The sequence below is a fragment of the Chiloscyllium plagiosum genome, unplaced genomic scaffold (assembly GCF_037043375.1).
Source record: "Chiloscyllium plagiosum isolate Xiang-an unplaced genomic scaffold, Cpla_swu_hap1 HiC_scaffold_14, whole genome shotgun sequence".
Lineage (NCBI taxonomy): Eukaryota > Metazoa > Chordata > Chondrichthyes > Orectolobiformes > Hemiscylliidae > Chiloscyllium > Chiloscyllium plagiosum.
The window spans coordinates 75,211,399-75,229,393 of NW_028270152.1; the positions used below are offsets into that span (position 1 = coordinate 75,211,399).

The following is a 17,995-nucleotide window of genomic DNA, read 5'->3' on the forward strand; positions in this document are numbered from 1 at the left end:
CTCTCTCCCCATCTTTCACATTCTCTCTCTCTCTCTATCTCTCCCCATCTTTCACATTCTCTCTCTCTCTATCTCCCCCCTATCTTTCACATTCTCTCTCTCTATCTCCCCCCTATCTTTCACATTCTCTCTCTCTCGATCTCCCCCTATCTTTCACATTCTCTCTCTCTCTCTCTATCTCCCCATCTTTCACATTCTCTCTCTCTCTCTATCTCCCCCCTATCTTTCACATTCTCCCTCTCTCTATCTCCCCCCTATCTTTCACATTCTCTCTCTCTATCTCCCCCCTATCTTTCACATTCTCTCTCTCTCTATCTCCCCCCTATCTTTCACATTCTCTCTCTGTGTCTCTGGTTGTAAAGCCCCGCCCCCGGATCCGCCTCAATCCCGGAAACAAAACCGAGAGAGGCCGGAGGAGAGGGTGAGTGTGAGAGAGACTGGACTGGAAACAGACAGAGAGACCGTGACTGGAATAGAGTAAGTGAGAGAGAGGGGGAGGGAGGAGAGAGACAAGATTAGAAAGAGAGGGACAGTGGAATAGAAAGAGGGAGACTTGAATATATATATATATATATAGAGAGAGAGAGAGAGAGAGAGAGAGAGAGAGAGACAGGAATGGAGAAAAAGGGGGATTGGAATATTGAGAGTGAGAGAGACTGGAATGAGGGTGTGTGTGTGAGAGAGAGACTGGAATAGAGAGAGGGGACTGGAATGGGGGAGAGAGAGAGAGAGAGACTGGAATAGAGAGAGGGGACTGGAATGGGGGGGGGGGGAGGGGAGAGAGGTGGAGAGACTGGAATAGAGAGAGGGGACTGGAATGGGGGGGAGAGAGAGACTGGAATAGAGAGAGGACTGGAATGGGGGGGAGAGAGGTGGAGAGACTGGAATAGAGAGAGGGGACTGGAATGGGGGAGAGAGAGAGAGAGAGACTGGAATCGAGAGAGGGGACTGGAATGGGGGGGGGGAGGGGAGAGAGGTGGAGAGACTGGAATAGAGAGAGGGGACTGGAATGGGGGGGAGAGAGAGACTGGAATAGAGAGAGGACTGGAATGGGGGGGAGAGAGGTGGAGAGACTGGAATAGAGAGAGGGGACTGGAATGGGGGGGGGGGGAGAGCGAGAGAGAGAGACTGGAATAGAGAGAGGGGACTGGAATGGGGGGGGGGGAGAGACTGGAATAGAGAGAGGGGACTGGAATGGGGGGGGGGGGAGAGACTGGAATAGAGAGAGGGGACTGGAATGGGGGGGGGGGAGAGAGAGACTGGGATAGAGAGAGGGGACTGGAATGGGGGGGGGAGAGAGAGAGACTGGAATTGAGAGAGGGGACTGGAATGGGGGGGGATAGAGAGAGAGAGAGACTGGAATAGAGAGAGGGGACTGGAATGGGGGGGGATAGAGAGAGACTGGAATAGAGAGAGGGGACTGGAATGGGGGGGGGGATAGAGAGAGAGAGAGAGAGAGAGAGAGAGAGAGAGAGAGAGAGAGAGACTGGAATAGAGAGAGGGGACTGGAATGGGGGGGATAGAGAGAGAGACTGGAATAGAGAGAGGGGACTGGAATGGGGAGGGATAGAGAGAGAGAGACTGGAATAGAGAGAGGGGACTGGAATGGGGGGGGATAGAGAGAGACTGGAATAGAGAGAGGGGACTGGAATGGGGGGGGATAGAGAGAGAGAGACTGGAATAGAGAGAGGGGACTGGAAATGGGGGGGGGGATAGAGAGAGAGAGACTGGAATAGAGAGAGGGGACTGGAATGGGGGGGGGATAGAGAGAGAGAGACTGGAATAGGAGGGGGGAGAGAGAGAGAGAGAGAGAGACTGGAATAGAGAGACTGGAATGGGGGGGGAGAGAGAGAGAGAGAGAGAGAGACTGGAATATAGAGAGGGGACTGAAATGGGGGGGAGGGAGAGAGAGAGAGACTGGAATATAGAGAGGAGACTGAAATGAGGGGGAGAGAGAGAGAGAGACTGGTGTCCTGTGTGGGGCTATGTGTTCCTGTGTGTCACTGTTTTCTCCTGATTCTCTATTTCAGCCCTCTGTGTGTCTGTGTCGTCGAGTCATAGAGATGTACAGCACGGAAACAGCTCACAGCATTTGGCCCATATCCCTCTAGACCTTCCCTATTTGTTTACCCATCCAGATATCGTTTAAATGTCATAATTGTACCAGCGTCCACCACTTCTCTGGCAGCTCGTTTCTTACATGTACCTCCCTCTGTGTAAAAAGGTTGCCTATTAGGTCACTTTAAATCTTTCTCCTCTCACCTTAAACCTGTGCTCTCTGATTTTCGACTCCCATCCCTGAGAAAAAGACCTTGGCTATTCACCGTATCCATGCCCCGCATGATCTTATAAACCTTTATCAGGTCACCCCTCTGTTTCCAATACTCGAGGGAAAACAGCCCCAGCCTATTCTACTTCTCCCTGTAGCTCGAACCTCCCCAGTTCTGGTAACATCTGTGCTGAGAGTGTGAGCAAGTGGATGAGAGTGTGGGTGCCCGTGTGTTTGCCTGCCTATCTATGCTAATGATTCTTGCGTGAATTTGTTCTCTCTCTCTCTCTCACAGTGAAAGATCCCCACGCGGTGTGTGTGCAGGATGGGTGGACAGCAGGAAGAGGAGCCGTCTGTGCGCTTGTTTCGGGAGTACCTGAGGATCCGGACTGTCCATCCTCAGCCAGACTACGGTAAGGTGGATAGAGCTGTGCTGTCACATTTTGCCTCCAGCAGTTTATACCTGGTGGGGCAACATTTATCATAAGCGAAACAGGAAGTGCTGGAGAAATTCAGCAGAACTGGCAGCATCTGTGGGGAGAAAGCAGAGTCTGTTGTGACTTTTCATCAGAACTGGTCCTGATGAAGAGTCCTGCTGGGCTTGCAATGTCAACGCTGTTTTCTCTTTACAGATTATATCAGACCTGCTGAATTTTCCAGCAATTTCTGTTTTTGTTTCAGATCTCTAGCATTCGCATTTTTGCTTTTAGTTCAGCAGCAATGTTTTGTCTGAGCTAATATGAAGCGAGCTGATTATAAACATAAGTGTCTCATGTTGCAGGAGGCCGCAGCGACAATGGAGTTTGAGATTTTAATATCCTCAGGTCGCATGCCATGTTGAGACACACTCGTGTTGTAGACTGTCTCTTAAGGGTATATGCCTAATGCCTGTGAAGCTTAGAACAACAAGGGAAAGTTGTGTTTGACAAATTTGATCCAGTTTTGTTTTGAAGGGATAACCAGAAGTTTTGCTGAGAGGAATACATTTCATGTGGTCCACGTGGATTTTTGCAAAGATTTCTCTCAGATTCCTCATGACAGAGTGGTCAAGAAGATGAGAGCTCATGGGATCAAGGCAGAGTGGTACATTGGATTGGCTGAAATGGAGGGCAGTGATCGAGGGATGTTTCTGTGACTGGAAGCCGGTTTTGATTGAGAATTCATAGGTTCAGTGCTGGTTCCCTTGTTGTTTGTGGTGTCCGGTAACGATTTCAGCTTAAGTGTCAGGGGTACGATCGTGAGTTTGTGGATGACATTGGAACTAGCTGGGTGGTCAACAAGATCAACAGACTGGTCAGCATGCTAAACAGAAGAAGGTGGTTACGTTTTTGCAGAGCTAGCTTCCAGTGTTTTTCACTGCCTCTGGTGCAAGTTTGTAAGGTGTGAACAAGTTGAAAAATAAACACAGTTTTCCCATATTTACTGCATCACTGTTTTCACTTTGGTTTGACATAGTGTGCTAGACAGCAAAAGGGGCTTACACATCAGCTACCTTAGCTGTTTCAAAACTCTGCTTAACGTAGATTTGTGAGTGGGCCTCTGTGATTCAAATTCTTGTCCTTTGGTTGGATATGCATTTACATTCAATGATATTGTAACACATCTTCACAGTAATCCTTTGGAAGATTGGGAATTGAATAACTGGGCACTCTTACTTCAGATTTCTGTAACTGTAAATAAATCCACTTACTCAATTTAGAGACCGAAACCATTTCAAGCGTGTAGTCTAGACCTTTCAGCTCTTTATAATGCTGAGGAAGATTGTGGGCCCTTTTGGGTACAGTATCTCTGCAAGGTCAGACCGCTGTAAGGCTGACCTTCAGGCACAGCACCAGGAGGGTGGGGGTGTGTGGCAGCGGGAGCAGCTGTTTAGATCTACTGTGTCTGATTTGTCTTTGAGCCTTGCCTCCCTGCTTGTATAACTAGTAATTTCCCTTTACCAAGCAAAGATTGTCAGCCAGAAATTGCCCAATTATTCAGCTGCCCCCCCCCCCCCCCACAGCCAGCAACTGTTGGTAGTGGGCGGGGACTTTGATTTGATTTATTATTGTCACAGGTACTGAGATGTGGGGAAAAGTATTGCATTGCAAGCAAACCACACAAATCATACCTTACAGTGCAGAATATAGTGTTACAGCTAAAGACAAGCTGCACAGAAAGCTGCACATCTCTAGAATATGAAAGGTCTGATGACAGCAGGGAAGAAACTGTTCCTGAATCTGTTGATATTGTTTTCAAACTTCTTTATCTTCTTCCCGGAGGAAGAGACAGCAGCCATGTAGGGAAGGGTTTTGATTCTGTTGTCTGCTTTCCCAAGGCAGCAGGAAGTGTGATGGAGTCAGTTGGAGGCAGGCTGGTTTGTGAGATGGACTGGACTGTATTCACAACTCGCTCTAATTTCTTGCAGTCTTGGGCAGAGCGGTTGGCATACCGTGCTGCGATGCATCCGATGTGCAGCTGTAAAAATTGCTAAGAGCCTTTGTAGATACGCTGACTTTCATAGAACAATACAGCGCAGTACAAGCCCTTTGGCTCTCAATGTTGCACCGACTTGTGCACTATTCTCAGCTCGTCCCCCTACACTATCCTATCATCAACCATGTGCTTATCCAAGGATTGTTTAAATCTCCCTAGCCTTAGCCTTCTGAGGAAATAGAGGTGTTGGTGTACTTTCTTGACCGCAGTGCAACATGGGTAGACTAGGATAGATTGTTAGTGATATTTACTCCTAGAAACATGAAGCTTTCAACTGCTTCCACCTCAGCACAATTGATACAGACAGGGCCGTGTCTCCACTCTGCTTCCTGATGTTGATGATCAGCTCCTTCGTTTAGCTGACATTGAGGGAGAGACTGTTGGCTTTACGCCATGCCACTAAATGCTCTATCTCTTTCCTGTACTCCGTCTCATCATTGTTTAAGATCCACCCACTACGTCATCAGCAAACCTGTAAATGGAGGCTGATGTCAGTTTGGGTAAGGGTCGTGAGGTGCCTGGATGAACACAGCACCAACAACATTCAAGAACCTCAACACCATCCAAGATAGACCAGCCTGCTGCATCAGCCTCCCCAACCACTGCTGACATACAGTCACCACAGTGTGTACCATCTGGTCCGTGTCTCCTGGTTTTAAGCTGCCAATTAGTCTGCACCGTGGAGGGAGGTTCGTAACTATTGCAGAAATCTAACAGCATACAGGTCAGGATGTCAGCTTGGCTGGTGGGGGGTACCATCCCTGAGCAATCATGTGAACTTAGATTGAATCGTTAATGCAATGCTACCTATCTAATTCACGTAACTACATCAATCCTTTACATTACAGCTCCCTCAAGTCTCTGATGCTACCCATTACCTGATCCCTCGCTGTTTACAATTCTTCACCCTACTTAAGAGTTGTCTCCATGAATTTGGAAAGGCAAGGACTGATTAGGCATAGTCAGCATAGCCTTGTGCCTGGGAAATTGTTTCTCTCAAATTTCTGAGTTTTATTTTGAAGAGGTGGCCAAAACAATAGTTGAAGGCAGACCGATAGATGTTGTCAATGGGAATTTTAGCAAAGTGTTTGACAAGGTTCTGCGTGTTTAATTGGTTGGTAAGGTTAGGTCACTTGGGAACTAGGGAGAGCTGCCAACTGGATACAAATTTGGCTTGAAGGTCAGAGATGGAAAATGGTGATGGAGGGTTGTTGTTCAGCACAGTGGTTCAGTGCTGGGTCTATTGTTGTTTGTTATTTATGTAAACGATTTGGATGTGAATACAGGAGGTATGGCTAATAAATTTGCAGATGACACCAAAATTAGTGGCATAGTGGATAGCGAAGAAGGTTATCTAAGAGTACTAAGGGACCTTGAAAGTGGTGTCACAGGTAGACAGGGTGGTGAAGAAAGCGTTTAGCATGCTTGCCTTCATTGGTCAGAGCACTGAGTGCTGGAGTTGGGACATTGTGTTATGACTGAACAAGACATTGATAAGGTCAAATTTGGCGCCCTGCTGCAGGAAGGATGTTATCAAACTGGAAAACTTGCAAGAAATATTTACAAGATCATTACCGTGACTGGAACGTTTGAATTATAAGGAAAGGCTGGGCCTTTTTTCCTTGGAGGTTGAGCAGTTACCTTATAGAGGTTTATAAAATCACAAAGGACTGAGATAAGCCAAGATCTTTTTCCCCAGGGTAGGGGAGTCCAAAACTGGAGGGTGTACATTTAAAGTAGGAGAGGAAAGACGTAAAAGGGATCTGAGGGGCAAAATTTCCACACAGAGGGTGGAATGAATGAACTGCCAGAGGAAGTGTTAGAGATAAGTATTGAATACATTGAAAAGGGGATCTAAAATGGCGGCGATCTGAGAAGATCACACTGCAGAGCTTCGCATCACAGCAGGAGCAGGATGGTCCTTTAACCCACCCAACCCAGGTCATCAGGATTTCTTGGGGCGTTGGAAAGATTGTGGAGCCCCAAGAAATATTTAAAAATTGACTTACCTGTATTTTCAGCTGTCCAGAAATGCCTAAAAAGAGAGGAGGAGCATCTGAGGCCGGGTCTGCAGCTCAGCCAGCAGCAGCCCCGGAGCCGATTACTCTTCAGGACCTGGTGAACCAGCTCTCGAAATCTCGCGAGATGTTGGGGAAACAGATTGAAGAGAAGTTGGCTCCAGTCTCTCTCATGCTGCAGAAGCATGAGCAGCAGCTGGGAGACCTGGAGAAGAGGATGGATGAGGTGGAGCACAGGGTCACAGTGGTGGAAGCTGATGCCAGTTCATTCAAGGATGAGATCCAAGCCCTGAAGACGCAGATTCATAATTTGCATGACCAAGTGGATGATCTTGAAAACAGGGGCAGGATAAAAAACATTTGGATCATCGGTCTGCCTGAGGGTAAGGAAAGTGTGCGGCCTGCGGAATTTGTTGAAGATTGGCTTCCGAAATTCCTTGACTTGGAGACTGGCATGAGAGGATTGAAGATAGAGAGGGCTCACCGGGTCGCAGCACGGAGGTCGGGTCTGGGTCAACGCCCTTGTCCTTTCCTGGTGTGGTTCCATCATTACCGGGATAAGGAGAAAGTCATGGAGGCTTCCAGACTCCTGGGGAAGGATCCAAAGGCCCTAATTTACGAGGGGTCTAAGATCATGCAAGACTTTTCAGTGGTGGTGATCCAGAAACGAAAATCGTATGATGGTGTCAAGAGAAGACTGAAGGAGCTCGGGATTCAGTACTCCCTGAGATATCCAGCAGTGCTTCAGATCACCTTAGATGGATCCATGCATCTCTTTGACACATCGGAGAAGACAAGAAACTTTGTGGACAAACTAACCTAATTTTAACAATTGTAGTATGTATAAATAGTGTTGCTTGGGTATGTGTTTATCATTCTGTAAAAAAAAAAATGGAGGAAATCCAGTTGGAGCTTTGTTTTCCCCCTTTTTTTTCCTCTATTGGTAATAATTTGGTGCAAACTATGTCTGGCGGTGGTTAAGATGTACATTTTAAATTTCTAAGTTAGGACATACCAAAGGATGGTTGGGGTATTTATTCCCCTTTTTTTTTATAAAATAATGTTTTTTTATTCATATTGATATTCTATGGGGTGTTTATTCTTTTTAGCTTGTGCTTGCGATGCGGCTCTAGCTGGGAGAAGTGAAGGTGGTTGAGATGGTTAGATGGCTATTTATGGGCAGTTTGGGACGGGTAGTTGCCTCCTCCGGGCAGGGGGTGAGTTCCCCTACTCAGCGCTATTGGCACTTTATATGTTGGTTTGTTTTTGATGTTTTTTATTTTTAATAACTTTGTATGTTTGTAAAATGTAGTGGTTTTAGTTTATGTAGTTTTTATATTTGGTGGACCATGCAACACTTAGACTCAGCAATTTGTGGTTCGGGTTCCTTCTCTCTGGAGTTTAAATGTAATTGCAGAAGATTATGGCTAATGATTTGATTAAATGGTGTACCTGGAATATCAAGGGAAGTCACTCACCAATTAAGAGGAAGAAGGTACTCTTGAGTCTTAGAAAGGAGAAGATGGATATTGCTTTGTTACAGGAGACACATTTGGATGACAAGGAGCATCTGAAATTACAGCAGAATGGCTTTGACAGTGTTTATTTTTCATCATTTAATACCAGAAGTAGGGGAGTGGCTATATTGGTAAGGAAAAATCTCTCATTTATATTGTTGGAATGTGTTAAAGACGCATACGGGAGGTTTGTAATTCTTAAAGCCTTGATAAATGGGGAAGAATATGGCATTTTAAATGTTTATTGTACCCCAGCTCATCCTCTTAAATTCTTGTTTGATGCTTCTTCTAAACTGATAAGTCTCAAGTCTCGGCACATCATTATAGGGGGAGATTTTAACTGCCTCATGGACTCCACAGTAGACAGGTTGCCTAAAGGTCCCTTGATACCTTCTGCACAAACTAAGCAGTTATTGGGTCTGTGTGGGGAATTAGGGTTGGTGGACGTCTGGAGGTGTCTCCACCCTACAGGTAGGGATTTCACGTTTTTCTCCAATCCGCACAGATGTCACACAAGGATTGATTTTTTTTCTGACCCCTGCAGTAACCCTGGATCTGGTGGCATCCTGTACGATTGGTAATATTGCCATCTCTGATCATGCTCCAGTGTTGCTCATGGTTAAAATTAGGATGCTACAGTGGATTCAAGGTACTGGCGAATGGACCCCTTTATTCTCATGGACAGCAAGTTTGTGGAGTATTTCCCTAGGGAATTTCAGGCATTCCTGAAGAAGGGCTTATGCCCGAAACGTCGATTCTCCAGTTCCTTGGATGCTGCCTGACCTGCTGCGCTTTTCCAGCAACACATTTTCAGCTCATTCCTAGACATCAACATAGGCTCGGTTGATAGCTCATCTGTTTTCTGGGGAACTGCCAAAGCTTATGCCAGAGGGCTAGTTATTTCATATTCCACAAGTAGGAAGCGGCAGAAGGGTGAGCAGCAACGTCTCCTTGAAGCACGGTTGAAGGCAGCCGAGAAGGCCTATTTTGACAGACCCTCGTTGGTCAAACTACAGAGGATTATGGCACTGCGGTCTGCACTAAATTCCATGCTCACGCAGACGGCAAAGAAGGAGCTGGCTTTTGCAAAGCAAAGGCTATGCGAGCATGGTGACAAGCCAGGCAAATACTTAGCATACCTTGCCAGAAAGAGAAGTGCCCTACAAACCATTACAGCGATTAGGAAAGGGTCTGGGAACCTAACGTGATTCTAAAAAGGTTAACGTGGCGTTCCAGAGATTCTACTCTAAGTTATATCAGTCTGAGAATTGTGAGGAGGGGCAGGCCAAAATGGAATCATTTTTTTAGAGATCTGAAGCTCCCGGGTGTGACTCCCGAACGACAGTCCTTTCTCAATGCCCCATTATCAGAGCATGGAGTGTAGGAAGCTGTGAGGCAGCTTCAGAGTGGAAAGGCGCCCGGTCCTGATGGACTTCCCAGTGAATTCTATAAGGAATTTATAAGTATACTGTCGGGCCCAAAGCTGAATATGTTTAATGATTCATACAGTCATGATCGTCTCCCACCATCTCAGAGAGGCCAATATTTCACTTATCCTTAAAAAAGGGAAGGATCCGGAAGACTGTGCTCCGTACAGGCCCATCTCGCTCTTAAATGTGGACTTTAAGATCCACTCTAAGGCCCACGCGTTAAGGCTGGAGACTGTGTTACCCTCTATTATTAAAGAGGATCAGACGAGCTTCACAAAGGGTCGCAGATCCTCCAATAACATTAGGAGGCTGCTTAACGTAATTCAAGCATGCCAACAGCAGTCAATACAGGGATTGGTGATTTCTTTAAATGCAGAGAAGGCATTTGACCGAGTTGAGTGGCCGTATCTTTTCTATAATCTAAACCGGTTTGGTCTGGGCGAAGTTTTCATAAGATGGGTAAAGGTTCTCTACAGTGTACCTCTCACTGCGGTCATTACCAACGGGGTACGATCAAGCAATTTTAATATTTCTAGGGGCAGCCGGCAAGGCTGTCCCCTTTCACCATTACTTTTTACGTTGGTGATTGGACCGTTGGCAGAGGCCATTCGTGGGGATCTCCGTATATCAGCTCCAGAAGTGGGGTCAAAATTACATAAGATCTCGCTGTATGCAGATGATGTTCTAATTTTCTTGACAAATCCAGCAGTTTCAGTGCTTTGCCTGATACATTGCATTCACGCGCTTGGCGCTTTTTCAGGGTATAAGATTAATTTTGCTAAATCAGAGGCTATGCCTATGGGTGGTCTTATGAAACAGTTGGCTCTTGAGAGTGACTATTGATTCCCATTTAGGTGGTGTTTTAAAAAATTCTCAAGGTCAAGGACCAGGCTCGCAGGAAAGTAGTCTGACACAGAACAAACAGCCAAGAGGCGAGTCTGCTAGAATATAAGTGTTTTATTCCCCGCAGCGTCGCCACAACCAGGTCTCGTACTTACAACGGGTCTGGTTTATACTCACTCTACGTGTTACCGGAACTGGGAGCCGTCAGTTCTCGTAGAGCGGTTGCCAACAACCCACGCTCGGCGGTTAAACGCAACCCCGGAGCAGACTCTACCGAACTGGAGACTTTTCCAGCTGATATACTCTTTTCCAGATATAAACATTCATGTGAACAGCAGAGCAAGGCTAAAAAACACATTCCATTCTGGTTACATACAGATAAGAAGATTCACACGGGAAGGTGTATAATAAGATTCACACGGGACTAAGCGACACCTTCCATTTTCGGTTAGATTCACACATGTATTGGGACACAATTTTAACCCTTTCACCACATTCCACTGCTTGGCCCAATACATGTGTTGCATTATGATTCACACATGTATTGGGACATAATTTTACACCACAGGTGGTCACAGGGGGGGTTTCGTGTATTTGGGCATATTCATTACTCGAGTTCTGGATTGGCTGTTCAAAGCCAATTTTACTCAATTATTTGAAAAAATTAAGCAAGATCTCCAAAGATGGGAGGCACTTCCAGTCTCATGGTTGGGTCGGATAGCGCTTATTAAGATGAATATTCTCCCTCGCTTGCTATACCCTATATGGATGCTTCCCCCTGATTTTTCAATAAACAAACACTCAGGAGACTGAATGGTTCGTTTAGCTCCTTTGTCTGGCACTGTAAATGGCCCCTCATTAAATTAGCCAAACTGCAGTTGCCTCACAGATTGGGGGGAGTAGACCTTCCGGACATTAAAAATGACCAATTAAGCTCACTTTTGACCTACGTGAGTGATTGGATTTGTGGGGACCCTCTTTCAATATGGCTAGATATCGAAGTCTCCCAGGCAAGGTGCCCCCTTACCAGTTTGCTGTTTTTGGACAAAGTGAGGACAGTTACGGAATATTGCCATAAGCCAATAGTCATCAATATTGTTAAAGCATGGAGGGCAATTCGGCAGAGGGAAGGTAATATTGGCAAAACATCTTTGTTTACACCTTTAGTGGGTATGCCGAGTTTTCAACCAGGTATGATAGATTCAGGATTTAAATGTTGGGCAGCTAGGGGTGTATCTTGCATGGGTGATTTATTTGAGGGAGACGTAATGATGTCCTTCGATCAGTTATTACGGAAGTACGAGTTACCTAATAGAGACCTCTTTTTTGTTTTTATCAAATTAGGGATTTTATTCAGAAAAAATGACACTTTTGACTGATCCCTACAAATCTGACATAGAAAGAGGAGTACTAAAGACTAAGAGTACACTCTCTGTCAGTACTTTATATCACCAACTGGGGGGGTGCCACCTCAGATGAGTCTGATCGACTCTGCAAGATGTGGGAAAGAGAGCTGGGTGTTGAAGTTTCATCAGAGGCATGGGAGAATGCAAGGAAGATATCAATTTGCAATAGGACCCATGCTTTACAGTTGAAGATTCTCCACAGGGTCCACTTAGCGCCAGACCGCTTGTCAAAATTTAAACCAGGGGTATCTTCAGCATGTCCCAAGTGCAAGGTCTGCACAGGCAGTGTTACCCATTGTCTTTGGTCTTGTGACAGGCTTCAAACATATTGGAGCGCTGTGGTGGGCGCATGGAGAGGATTTTAGGTGTAGGGGTGGAGAAGGACCCTATTTAGCTCCTTTTGGGCCTACCCATTGTATTTCTTGCAGACTCGCATAAGGCAAAACTTTTCAATATTCTTACATTCTGTGCAAGGAAGAATATCTTGCTAGGTTGGATATCCGAAACCTCCCCAGGCTTATCGGGTTGGCGGAAGATTGTTATGAAGCATATTCCCCTGGATTTTCTCACAAATATGGTACACCACAAAACTGAGAATTTTTACAAGACATGGCAACCCTTTTTGAAATACCTGGACACAGATTTATCTGCCACACTAACAAGGGCTTTTATATAGCTGTAACGATTGTGTTTCATGAGTCCAATATCCAGGGAGGAGAAACTGTGAATGTATGAGTGTTTTGTTTGGCTGGGCTGAGTTTGTTTGTTTGTTGTTAGGTATTTATTTAGTTAGTTAAATAGCTAGTTTAGGTTTTTTTTAAATTTTATACTTCTCTATATATCTTTATACATTCGTATAGGAGGGTGGGTTGGGGAATTTTTTTTATTATTTGGGTTTAGTTTTGTACTATTTTTGTACTGTTTTGAATTGCATTGTTTTGTATTTGTTGTAATATTTAAAAATCTATTTTCTCTTAATAAAAATATATTAAAAAAAACATTGAAAAGGCAACTGAATGGGTACATAGATATGAAAGATTTAGAGGGATATGAGCCAAATGCAGCAAAGTGAGATTAGTTCGGTTCAGGAAACCTGGTTGGCATGGATGAGTTGGAGTGAAAGGCCTGTTTCCCTGCTGTACTATGACTTCTCTGCAATCTTTCCAAAGTCTCAGTCTCCCCTACCATGTGAAGGAGCCAAAACTGAACACGGTTTTCTGAGGCTGAAACAAGGTCATGCACAATAGCAATGTACTAAGTTTTGTATTGTTGGAAATGTCTCTGTGGAAACATACTGGAATCCTGCTCACATTGTGTGTGTCACTGTATAGGTCATAGGTCAGTGCAGGTACATGATCTAAAACAACCATACCCCCAACCCCCCCAATCTTTCTACTCTGGCTGTAATTCTACCCTCCTGATTTTAAACTATTCCTGGCAGGTGGGACTAGATTGGGTTGGGATATCTGGTCGGCATGGACCAGTTGGACCGAAGGGCCTATTTCTGTGCTGTACATCTCTATGACTCCATTTTGCAGGAAAATGTGCTGTTTTCAAAACGTAGACTGTTTGTGGGCATTGTAGGATTCACTGAGAGTGCGTTTTATTTCCAGATGGTGCGATTAAGTTTCTGGAGAGGATGAGTGTGGAGCTGGACCTACCCTTGAAGAAGATTGAGGTGAGAGATTGCGTTTATAGATTGGTCTCTGTGCAGAGCCACAGTTAAAATAAAACTCCATTCGTTCATCCCGCGCAGGGTGGGGAGGAAATGGGAGGTGTAAGAATAAACAGAGGTGTGACTGTCCCTTGGTTTAGAGATATTTTTGGGATGTTCCCAGTAGGGTTTCTTTGTCCAGTCTGGTGTCGATGGCAAGATGGGTTTGGAGCATATATCTGGAAGAAAGAGGGGGTGGGCGGCATGGTGGCTCAGTGGTTAGCACTGCTGCCTCACAGCACCAGGGCCCCAGGTTCGATTCCAGCCTTGGGCGACTGTGTGGAGTTTGCACATTCTCCCCGAGTCTGCGTGGGTTTCCTCCGGGTTCTCCGGCTCCCTCCCACAGTCCAAAGATGTGCAGGTCAGGTGAATTGGCCATGCTGAATTGCAGGTAGTGTTAGGTGCATCAATCAGAGGGAAATGGGTCTGGGTGGGTTACTCTTCGGAGGGTCGGTGTGGACTTGTTGGGCTAAAAGGCCTGTTTCCACGCTGTAGGGAATCGAATCTAGAAGATGGTGCCATTGAAAGGTCCAGAACTAGCTCGAAAGACTCCTCTGGGAGTGTCGCTGCACAGTGAGAGAGATTGGGTACTACTGCTGAATTGAGCTCAGTCCATATGTGCAATGTCTTAGTAAGACAGCATGCAGAGTGGGGGAGTAGATAGGGGCTTCGGGTTAACAGGGTAGGTTCACTGTGTTGCCCCGACAGTTGAAAGAGTTTGACTCAAAAAGAAGGTGGCACGTAGTTGTCTGAGCCAGAGTGTACTGCAATATTCCTCGGATATGTGTTAAGTTCAGGTTTCTCTGTGGTATTGGAATTTAAAGGCTCGAAGACAATTGAAACTTTTATTGGCCTCTTGTGAATAGATTTTTAAAAAAACTTGGTGTTATTAACGTAACAGAAAGTTAGGAGTGAGTTTTTTTTTCAAGTCTTTTCGTACATCCCCAACTATCGCTAATGGGTCTGTTGTTTTTGTACATTATCCATTGGGTGAAAGGGCCGTATCAGTACAGTGTCCAGTGGGTTTTTTCTGTTCAGTGTCCAGTGGGGGAAAGGGCCTGATCTTGGCATGATGGGGGTTTGCAGGTTGAAAAAGGGCCTTTTGAGCTTACCTTTGGAAAGATTCCTTCATTCATGCTGTTATTCATGGCAAGTGAGACGCTGTGACCCACAATCGTATTTAAAGTCCTGGTCTGACGGTGTGAGGAAAAGGAAATTGGGAATCTCTGAATTGGATCTCGCTGGCCATTTCCAATGGACATCTCCCCCCACCCCCTCACCCCAAGTCAATCTGACTCCATGTGAATCTGATCCTCCCGGTGCTGTCACTGCTACTTGAGTAAGGTTCACTTTCTGCTCCTTTATCGGCAAGTGACGAGAGGCCTGATCAAGTGACTGTTCGATTCACGTTTAAGAAACAGTTAATGTCTCCATTCGTTTGCAATTCCAGTTATTGGAAGAGTCGCGAGTGTGGTGCTGGAAAAGCACAGCAGGTCAGGCAGAATCCGAGGAGCAGGAGAATCGACGTTTCGGGTATAAGCCCTTCATCAGGGATGCTGCCTGGCCTGCTGTGCTTTTCCAGCACCACACACTTGACTCAGATCTCCAGCATTCCTCACTTTCTCCCAGTTCTTGCCCCAGCCCCCCCCCACCGGTAGAGGCTTTTACCCTGGAGACGAACATGGTATAATCATCTGACCTCTCACTTTGCAGTGTCTTTGCCTCTGTGCTACCTTGCGTACACAATTCCTTGTCAGGTAGAATGACCTCAGACATTTGGTGGCTCTCACCACAACATTCTGCTTCCCCCGCAGACTTCAATTCATCTTCATCCTTGCTGCCTGTTTTTTTTTTATATTTGTTTGTTCGTTGGATGTCAGTGTCACTGGTGGGTCAGTATTTATTGCCCGTCTCCAATTGTCCCCCTGAGAAGGTGGTGGTGAGCAACTGCCTTGAGTGGCTGCAGTCCACCTGTGATTAATACAACTGAGCGGCCTGCTAGGCCATTTCACAAAGCCGATCCCATTGCTGCGGTCTGTAGGCCAGGCCGGGGTGAAGATGGCAGATTTACTTCCCTGAAGGACATGAGTGAAGCAGATGGATCTTTCCAGATTCTTTATTGAATTCAAATTCCACTGTCGTCCATGGCAGAATTTAAACCAGGATCACCAGAGTGTTTGATGTGTTTCTGGATGAATACATGAGCAATAATACTACAAGGCCTCACCTCCCTGCTGTATCATCTGCAGCTGGGCCGTGCTGATCCTTCAGTTCCATCACCATGGGCCAGACTGAATGCCATTGGCTCCTGGTACCCTGACAATTTAGACTTTTAACCTTTATGTCGAACATTCTCCTTTGTCTTACCCTTTCCCCTCTTTCTCCCCCCCCCCACTTTCCCCCCTCAACTCTCCTTTCTCACCCTTCCTCACATGATCCCTCTCACCCCCCTCTCTCACTCCCCCCAGACACCACCGATCACACCGTCCCACTCCCTGTCCACTCCCGTTCCCCCTTCTGTCCCCCGCGTCCCCCTCCCCAGTCCCCCTCACGCGTATTCCTCCACTGTCCCTCCCATCCCTCGTCACTCTACCCCCCCGTCGCTCTGCCTACCCCCCCGTCGCTCTGCCCCCCCCGTCGCTCTGCTCCCCCCCCGTCGCTCTGCTTCCCCCCGTCGCTCTGCCCCCCCCGTCGCTCTGCACCCCCCCCGTCGCTCTGCCCCCCCCCGTCGCTCTGCCCCCCCCCCGTCGCTCTGCCCCCCCCCCGTCGCTCTGCCCCCCCCCGTCGCTCTGCCCCCCCCCGTCGCTCTGCCCCCCCCCCGTCGCTCTGCCCCCCCCCGTCGCTCTGCCCCCCCCCCGTCGCTCTGCCCCCCCCCCCCCCCCCGTCGCTCTGCTGCCCCCCATAATACATGCCTGTCTGTATTATCCCCAACTTTGGATTGTCTCATTGGTTCAATGTTAGCAAAACAATAAATTTAAACTCGATTGGGTTTTTGTATCCTGGGGTATAATTTGAACTGGTTAAATTCGAATTGTTGTCAAAACAGCAACCCAACTCAGGCATCCATTTCACAGCCAAATGTTACATATTTTCAATTTTCCAGTACACTTTAAGACTACTGTCTAGTCATGACAGGTGCCTGTCAGCTCTCAGTTCAGAGCAGCATTCACTCTCTCTTAAAGGCACAGTACATACCTTCAACGTCATAACACTTCGGGAAATCAGCCAGCATAATCAAAGAGGCGAAAGTGAGGACTGCAGATGCTGGAGATCAGAGTCGAGAGTGTGGTACAGGAAAAGCACAGCAGGTCAGGCAGCATCCAAGGAGCAGGAGAATCAAAGTTTCGGCAAAACCCAAGGTCAATAATCCTGTTCCTCGGATGCTGTCTGACCTGCTGTGCTTTTCCAGCACCACACTCTTGATGAACATAATCCAAGACCCAATTATACTCTCTTCCATGGGCAGGAGATACAAAGGTTTTGAAGACACGAACAGATTCAAGAACACCTTCTTCTCGCTGTTATCAGAGTTACAAATGGACCCCTCATATATTAAAATGGATCTTTCTCTGTACCTTCTCTGTTGCTATATTATGCATTCTATTCTGACACCCTGATGTAAGATATGATTTGACTGGTTGGCATGCAATCCAATACTTTTCACTGTATCTCGGTACACATGATGTAATAAATCAAAGCGTACCAGGTTTCTCAGTGTGATGCTGTCTCATTGTTCAGGTTCACCCAGGTCGGACTGTTGTCATCATCAGCTGGGAGGGGACGGACCCCAAGCTCAAATCCATTCTCCTGAATTCCCACACGGATGTGGTGCCTGTCTTTGAGGTAGGCTGCTCAGCAGGGTCCGGTGGGATGGCCGTGGAGGTAGTGGGAAGAGGTGTCGATGGTGGAACCGGGCTGACTCCGTTTTTCTGTGTGCAGGAGCATTGGAAACACGACCCATTTGCAGCTGTGAAAGATGAGCAGGGCAATATTTATGGCCGGGGGACACAGGACATGAAGTGTGTCACCATTCAGTGAGTTCAACAAGCTGCTGATGGGGTATAAGTCTACCCCCTACCCTCCCCCATATCGATACATGATAAAGGTTGGTTCGAAACAGCCCCAGTTCTTATCCAGTCCAAGTTCTATTCAGCTCCTTCATCACAAAGCACTGATGACTCATTCCCGATGCACTCATTTAAGGCAACAGTTAAAACATGTGATAGCGTACCAAGCTCATAGGGGGAAATGGGAACCACTAGCAAACGCTCAAATTTAAATTAGCAATGTTCAATGGGAAATGTTGTTTTGCGGGCTTATTAA

At 46.5% G+C, this 17,995-nt stretch overlaps 1 protein-coding gene across 1 annotated transcript in view; it reads left to right on the top strand.

Moving 5' to 3' along the window:
• Positions 1–359: 359 nt before the first annotated feature.
• LOC122559125 (aminoacylase-1-like) overlaps positions 360–17,995 on the top strand; it is a 36,092-nt gene continuing 18,456 nt past the window's right edge. Inside the window, exons 1-5 of the mRNA XM_087994543.1 lie at positions 360–477; positions 2,565–2,682; positions 13,572–13,636; positions 17,411–17,515; positions 17,612–17,706. Of these exons, the coding sequence (XP_087850669.1) occupies positions 2,595–2,682; positions 13,572–13,636; positions 17,411–17,515; positions 17,612–17,706 (353 nt within the window). The 5' untranslated portion in view covers positions 360–477; positions 2,565–2,594. The remainder of the gene's footprint in view (positions 478–2,564; positions 2,683–13,571; positions 13,637–17,410; positions 17,516–17,611; positions 17,707–17,995) is intronic.